Consider the following 17,682-nt stretch of genomic DNA (forward strand, 5'->3'; position numbering starts at 1 on the left):
CCTGAACAAGAAAGCCAATCGGGACTCACCGAGGACGTCACGAACCACCATCCCCCTCCTACTTTCACGCCCCGCTCTTTTCTGGGAGTATTGACACGCAGCGGGGCGGTGCAGATGTGTTGTCAGGAACCGCACATGTTGCACAATCACTGCCAAACAGACCACTGACATGCCGGATAAACCTTTTTCTGGTAAGTGAGCCTTTGATAGCCAACTTCTACCTGCTTTATTTCGCTTTGTGGGACACATGACAGAAAGCAGAGAGAGTGGGTCACGAAGCGATTTAAATTAACGCAACAGACAGCGTGTGAAGTTGTCAAATACATTAATAGCGACAAATTGTAAATAGAAATTTGACCTCTAATACACCGAGAGTGGATGTCGTCTGATGTTAATTGAAGGAATATTTAACTCGATATTTAACTGGTAATATTTAACTTGAGAGTGAAGGAATGATATCAAGTAAACTGTGAAACAATTGGGAGAAAAATATTTGCTGTTTCCAGGAATAATCTTGCAGGGCAGGGGTATTACTATAGTGTTGCGTCGACTTTAAGGGGTGGCATTTTTATTGTTCCCTCTTTTAACACCGCTCAACTGAATGCTGGTAAAAAAAAAAAAAATCCTATTTTCCAGTGACATTATGCATCCAGAATTACACATATTCCAGAACATGTAACTGAAATATTTATATTTACTGTTGTTTAGAAATGTTCCCTCGATAAGGGGGAGGGCGGCACGAATCCGACCCAGAGGGGGAAACAAAACAGGAAATATGGGACACAAAAGAGAACAAATACGTATTCTGGATTAAGGGATTATATAGGTTGCTCCAGTCAGACTCGTGGTTGCTAAAAAACTTTAGAAGGCCGACTGATTTTAGTGGTGTAGTAGGTGTAAAATATTGAATAAAAAGTTGTGCCTTCATGACTGGCTTCATTTTCACTCTTTTAACTTTATGACACGGGAATTTAAAAGTGGATCGCCGCTATTGTCTCGAAGTGTATTTTGGGTAAAACTCGTCCACCAAAGTCACCATTGGTCACTTGGCAACAGATTGCTAACTAGCCGGAGCATTTTTACGGACTAAGTTAGCATGAGTGGCTCTTCATATAAGCATAAAAGTGGAGCGACAAAGTGAAAAACAGAAGAAAAAAAAGAGGGCAAGAAAAAGCTAAATAACAAAAACTGGACACATAGGCCTATTTTGTTCGTCGTCTTGGAGATGACCCCGACTGCCCGCCAAAACTGGCAGCGCAGCCAGGAAGCCATGTTAATCACAGGTAGCAGCTTTAACAATCACTGTTCAAAATGTGTGAGTTAGTTGTAGACTGTCGGTGATTGTAAATTGTTGTTCTCTTGTTTTGGATGGACCTCAAAATGACATAGTTGCTCTCTGTGGTACCAGACCTTTTAACCCCCTCTGTTGGGGGCATGTTGTAAAATGATGTTATCATGAGCTTTATTATTTGGGTGTAAATGGTCCGGGCCTCCCCCTCCTCCCAGGCATGAACAATTTTACCCTCCCCCAGTTTGCCATTCTTTCCTGGAGTGAATCATTCGGTGCTATTCTGATTGAAGCAACACCAACTCATTTGGTTCTATGCATTTACACCCTGGTGAGATTTGAGATCAGGTAACTGGAAAATGTCAAATGGTTTTGTGATGGGAAATTAATGACAATCCTACGAGAAAGGGCTGAGAGGTGGAGTGCTTTCTGTCTTGACTGGAACTATGGTCCTGAAACAAAACGTGTGGGGTTTCTGATAAACTATGACAAATTATGCAAAATTCTTTTCCCCTCTTGTACACTTTACCTTTTAACTTGTGGCTTGTTGTAGCAGAGGACTTATTTATCAGATGATGATTTGAATTTGTTATATTTACATATATTGCAATGGTCCACTATAAAATTGATAACAATGTAACATTTGTTGAAACTTCACTGTAAAATCCAACAGCACATCTTATTAAATTTAATTGGTTGTCAATTTAAATACGAGGGCAACCTACAGAAAATATTGTGATTATGGTGGAAACACTGGAAATCCTTGCCAAAGCTTAGTCGACTGAAGGTCCTCAAATAGATGTACTTTCAAAAAAAATTGTTACAACAACAGTTCAGTTGTACCTTCATGAATGCAACAAAGGCAATACTCTTCAATCATGTGAAACATACATTGTTAGGCATATTGTCACACATCTGATTCCTGCACACCAGGTAATTTCCTATCGGATTTAAACTTATTGGTTTAATAGAAGAAGATTACTCTAAATCTACCAGGACTTAAGGATATGCCCTTCAGTTGTTTAAGTAAACAAAAATATCAGCTTTTAAAGTGCTTTGTGTCTTCATTATTCTCATGTTTAATCAGTTTATTATCACATTTATTCACTCTAACCAGAACTGGTCAGTCTTTCAACTCTTTCACTTTATTATTTTGTGTTGACAAGTCTTCAATTGCAGATCTGTCAAAAGAGTCCATTATACTACACACAAGAAACATCTGAGCCACCATTAAACTTTAAGAAACACACTCTGCATGTTCACACTAATCTGATAAAGTTGCTAGGTTGTGAAATCAGTTTTTCTATTTTAATAAGTGGCATGATGTCATTGCCGGTGGAAACCTACAGATTCAAAGACATGTCTGCAAGGTAACGTGTTGTGCAACTAATTTAAAAAAATCCACAACCTTTTAATTTTCATCCTAACTAAAGGATGACTCTTCTCAGCCGTGTGAGCAGATGAGTGTTTATGCCAAATTGCTGCCAACACAATGGGGCAAACCGAATGAGACGGCATGTGGGTGTTCATGGAGCGAAGTTTAGCCACGGTTTGGGCCTTCCTGCTGGGAGCCGGACTCACTCTGGGTAACAATCTCTTCTTTTCTTGTCCAAAACATTCTGGGAGCATGTGACTTTCTGTTCATATTTGCCCTATTAGGGATCTGAGATTGTTTTCTTTTTCACAGATCAAGGAAAGAAAAACAATTGCAATGTACAACAAAGTCTTTCACTGCTTTGACAATGTAGAGTGCTGTTCTCTTTACCAAGCTTGTAATAACTTGTTATATATCTTTATCTCCATGATTTAGTGTATAGAAAACTTAAAAATGTGCTTTAAATTCGCTGATCCGATCACTAGATGTGCTGAAAAGTCAATCAACAAGAGTCTTAAATTTGTCAGGATAAGAGTTAGCAGAAACACACAGACCTCTTGCTGAGCCTCAATTTAAAGCCAATGACAGGAAATGTGTATTTAACACAAATTTAAATTGATCAACTGTTTGATTGATTTTCAAAGGTAGGAAGAGTCCGAGCCAAGGGGTCATTATAGAAAAGGTGCAAGCTGCTGCATCTTGTACAGCCTGCGGGTGCGTTAGCGACTCCTTACCAAGTCAAGGAGTTGAAATAAAGGCACTTGTTTCTACAGCGTTTGTTTAATCTGTCACATTTAGAAGCATTTTCAAAAACATCCTCAAGGGTCATTGCGGATGGGTGACAGTCTAAAGACACTGTCATGGCATTGAATCTGTGCTACGTTGGCATTCATGTGAATTATGCCGGCGTCGCCTGTAGTTGTGTGCAAGGGATTGGCTGTCAAATCAAAGTAAGCGTCTTGACAGACCTTCAGGTAAAACCTTGAGGTAAAACAGCAGAAAATTATTCATCTCTGCACAACCCCCTTCACGTTTTTTAAACACCACGGTTAAAAATGTATATATAAAAAAAAAAAAAAACTTTTTTTTTAATTGAGAAATTGACTGCAGCTTTGATTTTTTTTCTTCATTTTTTTCTGTCCTCCTCCCTGTGACAGGATAGGCTCATCTGAATCATTACACTTTTTGTAAGGTTTTTAAAATCATTTTTCTCTGACTGTAGAAACTGCATTCCACAGTTAGCAGAGTAACTATTTTATGTATGAACAACAACATCCACCGTACTGTCAGGCTCTCTTGTCTTTCCAATTTAGAGGAGCAGATAGTAGAAAGGTACGTCTGCATCAAATCTTGTAACTTAGGGATACAAGAAATCCTGGATTACTAATTAGAAGTTTGTAGAAACTGATCAGTTTATTTTATGGAAAATTTGAGAGGTTCTAGGAAGTACAGCAGTGGTAAATTAAACTATATTGATAGTAATTATTCTTTCTTAATGTGGGATTTTTTTTACCTCAACAGAATAATTTTGGTCAAATTAGAGGTTATGCAGCTTTTTTTCTCTAAACTTTCAAGATAACAATATGCTGCTGAAAGAAAAAAATGTCAGCTTTAGTCATTAGCTAGTAGTATTTTTTATTTATTTTTTGAACATCACAAATCTTTTTGTGATGGCTTTACTCTGTGATGTTGTTGACTCCAGCTGTTCACAATCTTTAATCCTGCAGCCTTCTCTGTTGCAACAACCAAGAACGTCCCTCAATCGCTGCAGCTCCTCGGCTGTGTGTTCATACCTCGAAGTAACGTCACCTGCCACTGGACGCCTGGAGACAATCAGGCAACGTACTATACCCTTAAAGCTGAAAAAATGCTAAGGTGAGACTGAGTGCTGATCTCCAGAAAGACTTTGCATGTTAGAGTAATCGGTTAACTCTGTTTGTCACGATGTTGTCATTAGGCTACAAACACAACTTTGGCCTGTTGCATCTTCACAATTTATCTCTTTAAATGATCCAAACCATTTTTATAAAGAAAAAAACACACACAAAGGAACTAATGGCACTGCTTTAAATCTTGTGATTTAAAAAAAATAAAAAATAAATTCTTTTGATTATGTTTGTTTTGGCTATTTTAAGACGTACAAGTGCTAGACATGTTTTTGTCTGTAACGGAAACTATAGAGGCCTTAGCGCTGTGGGTTCTGGTTGTTTAAGTACAATTATGGGATTTACAATTTTTTCCTGAGAAGCAAATGTAACACTTATTTAAATATAAAACACTTACATTTTTAAGGAGACTGTAAATCCCATTGATCTCCATGTGTTTTAAATTTATTTAACAGTAAATGTTTGTATCTAGTGAACTACTCCCAAGTTAGAAGTTATTGGCTCTGGCAATTACAATTTCTTCAAAAATCGTTCATAAAAAGCGAGTTATATATATCCAGTCCTGAATACTCCTCTCATCAGTTTGCATTTTGGGGTGGATAACACCTGCGATGTGTGGGCCGTCAATCATTTCGTAAAAATGATTTGAAAGACAGATTAGTCCTAAATAGCAGAAATATTCAACTAAAAAAAAAAAACAGCTTTGAGGTTTTTATGCTGAGGAACATGTTTTACTGAGACAGGAAGGATGCAGACTCTGATATTGTTGATATTGTCTTTGATTAAGGAAAGCCTTGTCACGTACTTCCTCTGAGCCGGGTGTTAGTGTGGTTTTCAGGTGAATATAGACGTTTCTATTAATTACTATAAAAAGCTGTCAATCTGTACTATCAAAAATGATGTAAAATCAGGTGATAAGCAGCAGCTACCTTTTCATTCTCTGTGGATCAAGTATCTGTTGCACATGCTGGACATTTTCTAAGAGTGTCTAAGTCAATGGTTTGTTGGGATTGACTTTGTAGATTCCTTCCTGTCTAGTTGTATTTTACAATCTTGTTGCTGTTTGTATCTTGGCATGGCTTGTTGTCACACTACATTTTGCATCATCTTTATCTCTCAAACTGATATCAATCTTTGACCACATTGTTTGAATTTCCTTCTTTTTTCTTTTCCTGTTTTCTTTGAGAGTAATTTTAACAGCTCTTGCATGTATGAACCAATGAAAGTTGCAGTTTATTGTAGTATTTAGTGTTGTAGCTGCCTACTTTTACCTGTTTGCCTGTTTTTCAGATATATTTTGCTATAAAAATCTGAGAACCAAAGCAGCCTCCTCAAAAACATCAGTGTGCAACAATGAAATACACCAATGTGTATTTTAATCTCAGCATAAATAGAGCTGCTCTGTGCATCATGGAGACCGAGAAACAGAGAAGACAGATGAGGGAGAAAGCCGTTGAGAGGTTTATAGCTGAATTATGTTTGAATAAAATATGTTGAGCTTTGAAAATCTCTCAGAAAGACCATTCATCAGCAAATCAATCAAGATTAAAGTTTCATACTGAAATATATTTGTGGTCCAAAGCCTACATCTCCCTGAACCCACCAGGGACGACTGGGCACGTTACATTTTTCAGATTTTTACCGGTGAAAAATTTCAAATTGTTTTATTTTTTACTTTGCGGTTTGTCTTCATCTATAACACAAAGTCACAATAAAACACATTAACATTTAAGGGGAGTCCATGCTTTTCTCTTTTAAAGCCACCGTGTCCATGTGTCATCTTTAAGATCAAAAAACTTGACATTCAGCTGTACCACAACCGGGTTGAGCTGCACCGCAGGAATCAACGGATCCGGACTGAGGTTCACGTTTTGCATCAGCGTCATATCGCACAGCATAAGTGGAAATGTTTCATCTAAAATTCGGTGCCAGTCTGCAAGAATAGAAGGTGAGGCTGTGGTGGTCTTTCTTCCCCCACTTGTAGCACCATCATTCATCCCTGTGCTGTCGTCTGCTGACCTTGCCTCTTCTTATTTGTCTTAGGAAAACTGGCTCCAGCGAGTTTGAACAGCGTCCGACAAGTTGACGGTTCCCCTCACTGCCTGAGTGTGTCCTGGACAAGTAATGTGACTCATTTCCCCCTGGCTCCTTTTGAAATTGAACGTGGAGAGCTGAATTCCCAAATAAAGTTTACAGCAGAGGGAGAGGTGAGCTGTACCGAATTTGAAATCAAAAACATTTGTTCATATAGCAACATCAGGGTCTAAATGTTAAACAGATTTTCAGTTCTGTCAGGAGGAATGGGTCGTACAAGACATCTGACCAAAGTCATACTCTTTTAAAGCGGATTCTAACTGACCTAAGGGAGTAAAATATGTCTTATTTAAAGGCAAACAGTGAGCGAAAAATGTTAAGTGTTTTAATATAAAACATTTTTATTGGGAAAACTAAACCGCCCAGAATTGATAAAAAAAAAGAAAAAAACAAGAGCCCAGATAATGTCTTGTTTAACATAAGTTCATTTGTGCCGTTCTGTTTCTTTCGTCCATGCAGGTAAATGCTCAGGTCAGGAATGTGAGTGTAACTGGATATACTTTCCAGGTGTGCCTCTTCAAGCCATACACCTCGTATACGCTCGAGATTCGAAACCGTTACCTGGGCGAGGCCAGCCCCTGGAGCGAGTGGAGCAACCCATTTCAGGGAAGGACAGCAGAGGCTGGTGAGATGAAACAACATTATTTTAATAATAAAACTACTATAAGCTTATAGAATTTACTATTATCACAGCAGGATTGGAAGCTAGAAAAGAATATATGTCATTTTTACTTAAGACACAAAATACCCTGTTGTTTGAAAATTTCACTGCTGCTCTTCATTTATTGCCACATTAAGTTTTAATTTAGGCAAACCAAACAGCATGTTTCCACAGACACCACATACCAGCAAGCTGATGCTTGTCAGTTCAAAATACCTCTGCAGAAACAAATGTCCTTAATCCTAAATTATATGAAACAGTGTTAATGAGACTTGGTCAAAATTCTTCAATAAAGACTTGTCAGATTTTCCTACTGTAGCCGGTGAAGTGCGCGGCGCGGCGCGGCGCAGTGAGGTGGAGACGCCTGCAGTAAATCCACAGTGATAGAGAAGCTATTACGTTCTTTAAAGGCCTGCCAGCAGTAATATATTCTTCTAATTGGAAACTATCATCACTGAGCTGCACCATTAACACATCATTTTAGCACCCAACTGTGGAGTCGTTCTGCCGACTCTGGCCAGCTTCCTTTCCTCGTGGTTGCAGATGGTAATGTTAAATCTTTGGTTCATGCTTGTCAGTATGAATTAACATTTATTGCACCAGTCAAAAAATGTGTCTGTTCAGAGCCTTGACAACAGGCTTGGAGATAAATTTACTCATCAACTGTCTTTTGACACTTTGACTCAACATGTCTGACTTGTTAGATGACAGCAGTGCACTTATTTTCAGTTGGATTTTGGTTTCGACTTTAACTAGGCCATTTTAATACATTATGACTTAACTTGACCTTCTCATTAAAGCCCTGGCTGTAAGCTTAGGGTGGGTGTCCTACTGGAAGATTTACCTCTGCATCAGCCTCAAGATGTTTGCAGTGTTTATCAGTCTTCTTTTTCAGGTTTGCTCTTGCGTTTTGCTCCGTTTAGCTTCAATTGATTCTCCTCCCTAAACTAAACCAACACCCCAGTTTTCCCATTATAGTCCAGATATGTAGCTCATAATTTCATAGCTCACATACTTTTTCCTCTGCCAGGAAGTATTCCCATAAGAAGATGTTAGATTTTCCTTTAATGATCCATGTACAAAGAGAAACACAGTCATATAGGAAAGATATGAGGGAGAGAGTGATTTTAAAACTGTCTTTCCAGGCATGTCAGGATTTGTTATCATTTGACTTCTTTTCTCACAGTTGAGAGTAAGCAAGGTGAGTCAGAACAGAGGTGTCGTCACATTAAAAGACCGTGTTTTCATTGGGTTCGAGACTTGTTTAAATCAAGTAAAACAAAGAACTGGTCAATGTGAAATACCAACGTTGTGCTCTTGCCTCAAATTAAAGTATCGACATGCTTTCATGTGGCTCCTTGTAATTACTTTGGTAATTTCCATGCTTCTCGTCTTTAGCCCCGTCTGCAGCACCAGCTCTCTGGAGGGAGGTGGGACCTATCGGCAGGAACGGATGGAGGCTCATTTCTCTGCTTTGGAAGGTGCGTGTTTGTTTGTGTGTGTATTGTTTGTGTGTGTATTGTTTGTGTGTGTGTGCGTGCGTGTGTGTGTGTAAATCTCAGCGTTTGACTCATGATTTCTAATGCCAGCTTGTCTCCCGCACATCCGTTTGAGCTTTAGAGTTTCACAGTTTAATAATCTTTGGATGTGATTAGTTTTCTTAATCACCATCTTTCGCAGCTGATTTGTTTTTGTATCTCCCTGAAATTACTTTTGCCTTTCTTTATTGGATTTTTCAGAGCTATTCTGAGATTATTATGAAAAGTCTTCCGCAGCTTCCTTTTTGTTGGCTTGCATTGCATGATCATAATGTCTGTCATGTCAGAGCAGCTTAATTAGAAGTTTCCTTTGCCTCTTTCCTTGTTTGTGTGATATTTAGCCGCTGCCTCGCTTCATGGCCAACGGCAGAGTTGCCTTCTACAATGTGACTTGTCGGGCAGAGAATGGTCTGACTCTTAGCGATTACGGGAGCTGTGGAAAACTGCAGCCTGAAACCATGTCCTGCAGCTTGCCTCTTCCTGCTGGACGTTGCTCATGTAGCCTGACGGCATCCACCTCTGCAGGGACATCACCCAAAGCCTTGGTCTGGATCTCAGGCTCCTCTGAAAAAGGTAGAGCTACAGCCAGACACGTCACCCTGCAATAGCAGAACACCCTGAACTTTTCTGCGTTTGGTTGCCTTAAAGCCACAAGCTTCAATTTCTTTTACTGGGATGAGAACAAACTAAAAGAGCTTTAATCAGAGATGCTACCAGGAAGCGTATGGTAACTTTGATTCAGGTGGATACGTTTCTTCATGTTAAGACAAAGTCTTTCTGAAGAAACTAAATGTAGACCAATTTAAGAAGAAAACCTGTAAGAGGCTTTTGTAAGACTTTAGACTGGAAACAAATGCATTTTTATTACAGAAACGTTTCTTACAATACCCAATTATATTCTCAACAGTGGAGGTTGGTGTTGTTTCAAGACAAAACATGAAAAAGTTCAGCATATAAAAATTCTTTCTGCATCATTCATGGCGCTGGCAGTTGAGGCTTTTGGTTTCCTAACTCCGTTGCCTCAGGCCAGATGGAAGACAAAGTAGAGACTCCCTGAGCCATTGTGCACACTTGTCATGAACATCGAGATGACTTATGAAATATGTCAGTACAACAATAATATGCACCGATCTGCAAGGTTAGCTGAATCAGACGTCAACGACTGACAGCGTGAATCACTGCTGTGCCGTTTTTGTCGCCATCGCCTTTGTTTTCTCTGTGCCTCCAGAGCCGCCGCCTCCGGCCGAGCTCACGGCCACGCCGCTGGGTGACGACAGCGTGAAGATTCGCTGGAGGCCTCCGCCAGATCTGTCAGTGAGCGGCTTCGTGGTGGAGTGGGTTGCAGTCAGAGAGGAAACCAGCAGCGTTCTGCACTGGGAAAAGCTGAATAGTTCCTCTACGAAGCTGATCATCACAGGTAGCCCAGCTGGATCTCCTCTTTTGCAGTGGGAAACCGTCATGGCTAGATGTTTGTGTCATGACAGACATTTTTTTAATATATCTTTTTAGAGGGAGTGAAGACAATGGAACGTTACGCCATCTCCGTCAAGGCTCTGTATGGCGAACAAGGAGCAGGAGGAAATATAACGCTCCATGTTTATACGCAGGAAGGAAGTATGTGATCGACACAGCATGTAAAGAGATAAAATTAAAATGTCTTTTACATCGGAGGAAAAATTGGGACGCCACTTAGGATTTAGCCTTTCCCTCATTAGCTGAAAAGACTGAAAGGAGACACTTCTTGTAGCAACATGTTGGTGTTTGATGTTGAACATTTTCCCGACTCCTCACTCTCAGTGATAGTTTTGAGTTATTGTCATGTTGGGGGCTCAAATTCTGCTTTAGCTGTCAAACATATGATCTTACACGTTTTCCTTCAATACACAGAACAACTCGTGGTTCTGTAATGGTGAGCGGGTGTGACGGAGGAGCCGTCACGAGTCGGGACTTAATTATGAGTCCGTGTCAACATGCGAGCGTTCCCGCACAAACATACACAATCGCTAACTTACTTCTGTTGCAGCTTAAACTGACGCGGTTCATCGTGGGTGCACACGCGGTGTTCCTGCTTCAGTTGGCATATCCATCCTAACCTGTTTTCACTTCCAAACATTTTCCCAGTTTTGTTTTCAAGCAGGGTTATCGGAACATACTGAGTGTTTTCTATTAAATTGAGTATTGTATTTTTGATTACAAGTTTATTTATTTATTTTTCTCATTATTATTATTATTATTATTATTATTATTATTATTATTATTATTATTGTTATTATTATTATTATTTTGTATACTGTAAGAGTTTACTTAAGTTAGAAGTAATTGTTTTGTTGTTTTGCTTGTTTTTGTTGTGGGCGGAGCCTGTGGCTTTAAAAGCAGGGCTCTGTGCCACAGGGTGTCAGTCTGTGCCACAGGGTGTCAGTCTGTGCCACAGGGTGTCAGTCTGTGCCACAGGGTGTCAGTCTGTGCCACAGGGTGTCAGTCTGTGGCTAGACTCCTGAGAAGTCATGTGGAAAGTGATGGACTCTTGCATTGAAGGTACTGCTGTTTGTCTGATTTTAACCTGCCTTGGATGTCCTTGTATCTGCACCTGCCATCTTTGTTCACTTGAAGAAGAGCTAAATAAATTTCACTAAAGTGATCTCTGGCCTTGGGCAGTCATTTTTTGTTTGTCCAAGTCATAAGAGAACCCTGTCACAGCGGGTCATGACTTATTAAGAAAGTAAAAGTGAGGTTTTGGCTTCCTTTGGAAAACCTGTGCTTAGTTACTGGGCAACTAGTCTGCAGAATTGTTATGGGCAAACATTTTCACCTCACTTGTTTGTTTTTATAAAGTTACTAGTGAAATCATTTAAAATCTTAACATTAATCTCTACAATTTTGAACGAGAATGATCAGCTGCAGTCCAAGCTTAAAAAAAAAACAAAACAAAAAAAAAAGACTCCAAAATAATCTTTTAAGTTTTTCACTGAGTCTCCGATCAGTCCTCACCTGCAGCAAACTTAACAATACCTAATTTACCAGGTGATATTTTCAGATTTCCTGTAAACGTGAAACTTTATGAAGTCAAAAACACAGTAGGCCATTAGATGACTGCTCTAGCACCCCCTACCACCAAGTTTTCTGGGGGGAAACCCTGAATTCATCATAAGAAACTTAGTAGTTGAGTTCATTTTTACTCATTGTCTCCTTCACTCCTCCTACTGCCTGACTGACAGTGACAGAGCTACATTTTGCAAAACTTACATTTTAAATGTATCCAGAACCAGTCAGGTGTTTTTAAAGAAAAAAGGTATTTTTTATTTTACACTAAGCTGTAACATTTCTCCTCCCGTTCTGCATCTGCAGCGCCCTCAGCTGGTCCCGATGTGCGGGTGGAGCACATTTCTGAAACCTCGGTGGAGCTCAGCTGGAGTCCCGTACCTGTGGAGCAGCTTCATGGCTTCATTAGGAGCTACGCCCTCGTTTGCACCACCCGAAACCAGCTGGCAAGGAGTGAGCACAGAGTCACACACAGAGCTTTCATTCCCTCGGATATACAGACTGTTGCTGAATTTTCCTTTGGTCTGCTGACATATTTGTTGTGTTTCTTAATTTACTTTTTATTTCGTAATGCTACCTCGACAGTGACTGTGAAAGAAACCACAAAGAAATTTGATGTGATAGACCAACACAAAGTTTCTATGTCCTTCTGTTTCTGGATGTAGAAAGAGAAGCAAAATTATATCTGGTTATGATTTTTAGTTAGTTTAGTTTATCGGTTTATTTAGTTGGTTCATTTATTTATTTATTTAGTTACTTAGTTTGTTTGTTTAGTCATTTATTTATGTAGATCCTGTGCAGTTTACTCTACCTCCTTTGCACATCTAGTGTGTCTTTATCTAAACCAGAACTGCAACTAATGATTAGTTTAGTAATCAATTATTCTGGTGATTAATCAATTAATTGGATAAAAAGATTTTAGCTATTTAAGCTTTTTTTTTAAACATTAAAAATTCATTATATAACATTGAGATTAAATCACGCTATCAACAGTACTGGAGTCTTTATTAATCAAGTTACAGGATTTTACTTTGGTGTTTCAGAGTGATAGGAGCTGAATACAAGTGCAAGCCACACTTTTCAGATAATTTTATTTATCAGTCCAGTCAAGTTTATTTATATATTGCATATCAGCAACAAGGCATGATACCTGTTTTACTGTTTTCTTGGTCCATCTCATAAAATCAAAGTGAAAATCGGGTTTGTGGAGTATGGATGCTTCGACGTTGAATTAAATTAAATCTTTTAAACTATTTTCACTGTTTTCTCAGGTGTAACTGTGCCAGGCGACCTCCACCGCTACACTCTGGAGAATATGTCGCCTGGTATTTACGACATATTCATTCGCGCCAGCACCGTCGCCGGTACTGGTCCAGCTGGGAACCCGGCTAACGTTCACATTGGTAAAGCCCAACATGCGCTCAATATCAGCAGACGGCGTAAAACCGATGGCTTTAACTCGGCTTTATGTGTGTGAAGGCTCCGAGGAAATATCGATAGTGATCTGCATCATCGTTCCACTGCTGCTGATGTCACTGGTGTCGATTCTGATACTCCTTCTGGCTCAGATGAGAGTGTAAGACATAATGTTGTGTTTTGGTTCTTGTAGTAAAGCAGAAGCCTTTCTTTATGACGTCTATGTTTTATTTTAATAATTCTCCCTCTGCTTTTTTAGGATAAAGAAGAAGCTCTTCCATAGAGTGCCAGATCCTTCTAACAGCACCGTGTCTCAGTGGAACCCTACAACCAGCTTCGAGGTAACGGGGCTCAGAAAATGTTCAGGTCGTTTTAAGTTAAGGAAATGATAGAACTTTATGAGACATATATTTTGTATTTTATTACTACCCTATTTGATTAATTTCAGTCAAACTGTTCAGTTCAGTTTGTTTAAATTCAGTTTAACATTTGTTTTAATTGAATTTATTAACGTCCGGTCCTGTCTGCTGTGATTCAGCTTAGTTCAATCCATTAAAACTTCATTTCCAGTCTATTTCAGGTGAGTTTAGTTCAGTAACTCGATTTGGTAACACTTTATTTGAAGGGGGTTGAATAAGACTGACATGACACTGTCATAAACATGTCATAAACACCTGTCATGAACATGAATAAGCCTTCATGAATATTTATGACTGTTATCATAAAACGTCATTCGGTAAATTATGACACTTTTAATACAAAGTTGACATTATTCAAAATGTCTCTGTTATGACAACTTGACATTAACCAAGAAATCATTACTGATATAAATTTGTTATAAAAGTATTACTGATTGCACTTTAAAAATTAGGTAACTTTATGTTATTAAAGGTAAAGTTTAAACAGTAATGATTTATTGGTTAATGTCAAGTTGTCTTAACAAAGACATTTTGAATAATGTCAACTTTGTATTAAAAGTGTCATAATTTACCGAATGACGCTTTATGACAACAGTCATAAATATTCATGAAGGCTTATTCATGTTCATGACAGGTGTTATGTCAGTCTTATTCAACCCCCTTCAAATAAAGTGTTACCCTCGACTTAAAGGGACATATTGAGTGACATGGCGTATGTTATCTTCTTTATATACTTTCGCCCTACATTCGTTTTTATCTCTGTGGGTTTGGAGGCTCCACATCTGCAGCTATATGCTTGTATCTGTCACGCAGCAGATGCTTAAAATAACTTGTTTGTTTTAACCTCAGAATAAGAAGCTGATTATGGAGCAAGAGGAGCCAGAAGTCAGCTTCCCTGAAGTCATCGGGAGGCGAGATCCAGAGTGGGCCCACAGCTACTTACCCATCTGCAAAGCTCAGCTCTGTCTCGACCCGCAGCTCTCCTCTTTCCCGGCCAGAGCATCAGATAGAGGATATATCACAAACATGACCAAGACCCAGTCTGCCGATGATCTTTCCATCAGGCCCTGCAGCTACTCCACTGTCCTCTACAACCAGTGCAACCAGAACCCGCCGTCCTCTCCTCAGGCCGGTCAGAAAGCCGATATCTGCTGTAATGACAGTAACCAGCCAGCAGATGGAGTCAGTGAGTCATCAGTCTTCCGGTTTACGGAGTCAGAAGAACAGAAAGCCTTCGCTGTTTTTCTGGAGCGCCTTAAAAGCCTTCAGTCTTCTTCACCGGACTTCAGCGGTACTCCTCCTTCCTGCGTCTCACTTCCTCACCAGACTGATTCACCGAGGTTAAACGCGACGCTGTCGGCTTACAGGAAACTTCCGTCTGACAGCTTTGCATCAACATTTCCCTCTCTTGCCTTTATGGATTTATCCTCATCCCCTGTGGAGTTTGGCCCTTACATCTCCTCTGATCGCTACATTAAGATTTAAGATTATGAACCAAGACGTTATTTTCTAGCACGAAGTGTCATAGATCTCTCCCAAAATGTAATTACACTGGGGTATCCCTTTTGAAAGGGATAATATCTCAGTTTTTAATTATTCGTTAATTTAAAAAAATTATTTATACCCTTGTATCAATGGAGACGTCTTCGATGCTTTTTGCTTACCTGCTCTGGTATTTTTGCTCATTTATGTTTCGCAATGAGCTCAACGTTTGTGAGGCTGGTTTGCACCATTAGTGAATCAGTCACATGAGAGCAACCTGATAAGTTTTGGTCAAATCATGTTAGCAAATACTGACTGTAGTACCTGTGTAATAATAATGATTCTGTCAAATAAAGTTGTGGAAGTCAACTTCAGATAAAACAAAACAAAAATAGTTACTGTCTAAATGCGTCTGGACCTCACAGTGATTTAAAGATATATATATATATATGTGTGTGTGTGTATATATGTTCTCTTATTGATGGTTGTAATATGTCTTTGTTTTAAAAACTCGGTTGAAAGCTCATTAAGTTTACGTGAGCCAAAGTTTCGCTAAACATTCCACTCATTTCTCTAAATTTATGATCACAGAGCTGTGAAAATGTCGAGTCGCTGCTTTTTTCAGTGTTTGAGCCGTTTTGAAGTTTTTTAATGTGAATATTTGACTCTTTATGCCCAGTGGGGCGACAGTGACAGCTCATCCTCTAACCGGTCTGAGGAAGACGCTTCGCCCGCCTCGCCTCCGTCAGGCTGCTCCTCAGCATCGCCAGTGTGTGAATGTGTGTGTGAATGTAGCGTGCGGCGCGATGGGTTTGATAAAGCGCTGTGCAAGTACAGGACATTTACCGTTTTACTTTATGTTGGGAATGAAACGTATGTCTTAAACTGTAAATAGCAAACTGTTGTGCCTTTAACTTTCACTCGAATGTTTAAAACTTTTACTTCTATTTATGTATGCAGCTGAAAACCAATGCAGCTTTCCCTTTGTTGATTGGTGGGATTTTGTGTTAACAAGTTTGAATCTAAAATCTTGCATAATTTCGACATAACTGTATTCCAGCACGGCAAGAAGTTGTATTTACGTTTCTTGTTTTCTGATCAAACTTGTTCTGTTCCCTCTAACATTGCTGCATTTTGGAGAGTGACCTGGGACTGTGAAAAAACCGTTGTCTAGTTTGTAGATCTGCAAAAAGCAAACTGCTGAAGTAGGATTCAGCTTCAAAGAAATTAGGCATGTTTATAGCATGTTTTAAATTTGTGATTTTATTAAAACATCTGCCTTGTCCATAAAGCTTTTCTGCCTTGAAAAATGTTGACACCGCTTTATTGACGCCTGTTTTTTACATAAAGTTTAAAATATTTAACAGTAATTAAAATTAACTTAGGTGTGAAAAAAAAAAAAATTACAAAGAGGAACTTATTTTAGTTACTGTGATAGAAGAGTTAAAATGTGTGTTTCTTGTCCTTTACATTTTGAAGAAGTGGTTAAAAAGTGTGACCATGTACAGTTGAAACCAGATTACAACCTTTTCCTGTTTTTAGTTCAGTTAGAATTACCAACATTATTTCTATTTTACATATAAGTGATATATATGTATATTTTTTTAGATGTTCTTTTAACTTTTTTTGCGTTAAACAATAATTTCTTGTACAAACAGATGCTTTACAGATAAGAGGGGTGCGGGTTGGAGTCCCCCCATTGATTGTTTATTCACTGTTGCATGATTCTGTGTTTTTGTGTTTAGTGATGTAAAGCACTTTGAAATGCCATGATGCTGAAATGTGCCATACAAATAAAATTTGATTTGGTTTGATTTGAAGCTTAAACTAAAGCTTTAATCTCTTGACTGGTTTATTTAGGTGCTGCTTTAATATTTCCACGATGTTCTGTCCTTTATTTCATGAAGTGCACATTCTGCCACGATGTTCAAACTTTACAGCTGGAATATTGTTATCGGGATTTTGAAGCTCCCACCGTTTTTATCCATATATTGTATAACAAAATTCACTGAGGCTGATGAAGCTTTTCTTCCAAACGTGCAGAAAAAGAGTAAAAGTTTCAATCCTGCCACCTGCTGGCCAGCTAAAGCTATTGCACCCTCCCAATAGAAGCGCCGACACTTTAATTCATCTCAATAAGAAAAGTGCAGAAGAGACTGTGGTCGCTCAGATTCACTGATATTTTATTCATTTATGCTAATTACTAATTTAAATAATCTAGACTTTGTGTTTACTATTTTTTATCAGTACACGGAGAATGCAGTTTTGATTAGTTATTGTGTGGACGACAGTAAAGTTCCCTTGTTTTATCTTGGTTGCTGCACTAGAACATAAACTGACTTGTACACACATTTACTTAAACTCTTAAAAAAAAAAAACACTCCCGATTGAACAAGTGAAATCAGAACAAAAGCTTCGGTATCATTGCTCATCACTTCAAACACATCTTAGTTTCATCAGCTCTCGATCCAGCAGCTGGTTTTG

The 17,682-nt window shown here is 38.9% G+C and overlaps 1 protein-coding gene across 1 annotated transcript; it reads left to right on the top strand.

Annotated features, from left to right (window-relative positions):
* The first annotated feature begins 57 nt into the window (after positions 1–57).
* Positions 58–17,030, top strand: LOC106922796 (interleukin-31 receptor subunit alpha). Its single transcript, XM_014995499.2, has 15 exons — positions 58–191; positions 2,722–2,874; positions 4,391–4,538; positions 6,337–6,497; positions 6,593–6,756; positions 7,103–7,268; positions 8,703–8,785; positions 9,184–9,415; positions 10,071–10,259; positions 10,352–10,456; positions 12,188–12,334; positions 13,153–13,284; positions 13,361–13,457; positions 13,557–13,638; positions 14,566–17,030. The coding sequence occupies exons 2-15, from the start codon at positions 2,805–2,807 to the stop codon at positions 15,199–15,201; spliced, it is 2,412 nt and encodes an 803-aa protein (XP_014850985.2). The 5' UTR covers positions 58–191; positions 2,722–2,804; the 3' UTR covers positions 15,202–17,030.
* The last annotated feature ends 652 nt before the right edge of the window (positions 17,031–17,682 follow it).

Source organism: Poecilia mexicana, unplaced genomic scaffold, assembly GCF_051168715.1.
Source record: "Poecilia mexicana isolate PSO_F unplaced genomic scaffold, ASM5116871v1 scaffold_22, whole genome shotgun sequence".
Classification (NCBI taxonomy): Eukaryota; Metazoa; Chordata; class Actinopteri; order Cyprinodontiformes; family Poeciliidae; genus Poecilia; species Poecilia mexicana.

Excerpts from the sequence above, each read along its gene's own strand:
- LOC106922796 (XM_014995499.2), top strand. The coding sequence starts at position 2,805 with ATGTGGGTGTTCATGGAGCGAAGTTTAGCCACGGTTTGGGCCTTCCTG. Across the intron at positions 6,757-7,102 it reads AGTTTACAGCAGAGGGAGAG|GTAAATGCTCAGGTCAGGAA; the intron begins GTGAGCTGTACC and ends TCGTCCATGCAG. Across the intron at positions 13,639-14,565 it reads ACCCTACAACCAGCTTCGAG|AATAAGAAGCTGATTATGGA; the intron begins GTAACGGGGCTC and ends TTTTAACCTCAG.